This window comes from Diadema antillarum, unplaced genomic scaffold (assembly GCF_040938485.1).
Source record: "Diadema antillarum isolate AM-2024a unplaced genomic scaffold, OU_Dant_1.0 scf00000053, whole genome shotgun sequence".
Lineage (NCBI taxonomy): Eukaryota > Metazoa > Echinodermata > Echinoidea > Diadematoida > Diadematidae > Diadema > Diadema antillarum.
The window spans coordinates 2762501-2764126 of record NW_027270942.1 but is presented as its reverse complement, the minus strand read 5'-3'; the positions used below and the strand labels follow the sequence as shown (position 1 = coordinate 2764126).

General features: G+C 44.7%; 1 protein-coding gene across 1 annotated transcript in view; it reads left to right on the top strand.

The window, feature by feature from the left end:
* The first annotated feature begins 132 nt into the window (after positions 1-132).
* LOC139715690 (retinol dehydrogenase 8-like) overlaps positions 133-1626 on the top strand; it is a 4459-nt gene continuing 2965 nt past the window's right edge. The window contains exon 1 of the mRNA XM_071627240.1: positions 133-400. Within this exon, the coding sequence (XP_071483341.1) occupies positions 133-400 (268 nt within the window). The remainder of the gene's footprint in view (positions 401-1626) is intronic.

Below are 1626 nucleotides of genomic sequence, written 5' to 3'. Positions count from 1 at the left end.
GGAATATTCGTTAAAGTAAGAAAGGTGGAGATGCCTGGCCAGGCAATGTGAATGAATTGTTTCATAAATTGGTGACATGATTTAGATTCGGCTACGGTTGTGAAAATTTTCACACCCTGAACCAGGAGCATCATGGCATCCCCAAGAGTGACCCTCATCACCGGCTGCTCGTCCGGCATTGGCCTTTGCACGGCGGTCAAGCTGGCCCAGGACCCAAACAAGTCTTTCCGAGTCTACGCCACCATGAGGAACCTTGCCAAGAAGGAGGATCTGGAGAAGGCGGCGGGCAGCGCTCTTAACGACACACTTTTCATCCTAAAGCTCGACATCAACGAGGAGGAGCAGATCGTCTCGGTTGTCAAGGAGATCACGGAGAGAGATGGCCGCATCGATGTCTTAAGTATGTGGTCTGGTATAAGAGTGGAAACATTCGCAACATGGAATAAAGCAGTAATTCCATACTTCAAGATTAATCTACATATGCCAGTAAATAGGAGATGTCGTGAAGCTAGCTTTCGTTCTCTTGTGACAGACAATTCAATCTCGCGTGTTCTATCTCTTGACAAGGGTATGTAGGTCCCGTCAGCCCAGGGAAACATACCCGTAAAACATGATATATTCGCGGCATGAAATTTTCGCGAATTGCCAGTGGCGTTCAATGCATACAGCGTAGACAAGAACTTTCGCATGCATTTTATTTTCGCGAATCTTGGCGCTCGCGAAATTCGCGAAATTAAAATGCACGCGAACATTCCTCGTTTTACAGTAGTTAGTACTTAATCCCCCTGAATTCCCTTCATGCCCAGAGGGGCATGAGTAGCACCCGTCAGCCATACACGATCGTATCAACGAATGTGAACATCGAAGCGCATGATCATCGGTAACCTTTGACTCCGGTCGAGATTCTTCGGGTGCACTTCATGAACCGACACCCGCGAGTCATACAACCCACGAGTCATACAGCCCACGAGTTACACTGCCCATGAGTTCTACACTAAACGGACAAGGCCCATGAGACCGACAGATTAAGCCCCATGTTGTAATGTCGAACTCGTGAGCTGTTTATACCTATGTGTCGAACTCATGGATGTTATTTCCCTATAGTGTCAAACTCATGGGCCCTATGACTCGTTAACTGTATGATGGATCCCTTTTTTTTTTTAGGATCGAACTCGTGGGTGTCGGTCTCGTTGGATGACCGCGATTCTTCGGCTGTGTGTGTATATAGGCCGGTTCTTACAAAGAGATCAGTGATAAGGCTGTACACTATAATTTGTTCTGGTCATTCTCCAGTGTACCCGAACCGGGCCCACCTTCCTACTCCACGAATTTCCACGTTACTTAGTCTTTATGAAATAACATTTATAACATTTATATTATGCCCTCGTGATGGTGCTATAAGGGAAAAAATTATGGCTATGCATGCTTGTACTATCGAAGGTGTAAATGAAATGAATCGTTTCCCCAAGTTGGAATCTGACTCCCACAGTGATTTCATACAAACTTATATTGCATCTCCATGTTGACTTCATGACAACGAAAGTATCACTATACCAACCCTTTAATTCTCATGAATGGAGCTTATTCAACATGAACAAAAAAAAAAAAGAATTGTATGTATATATA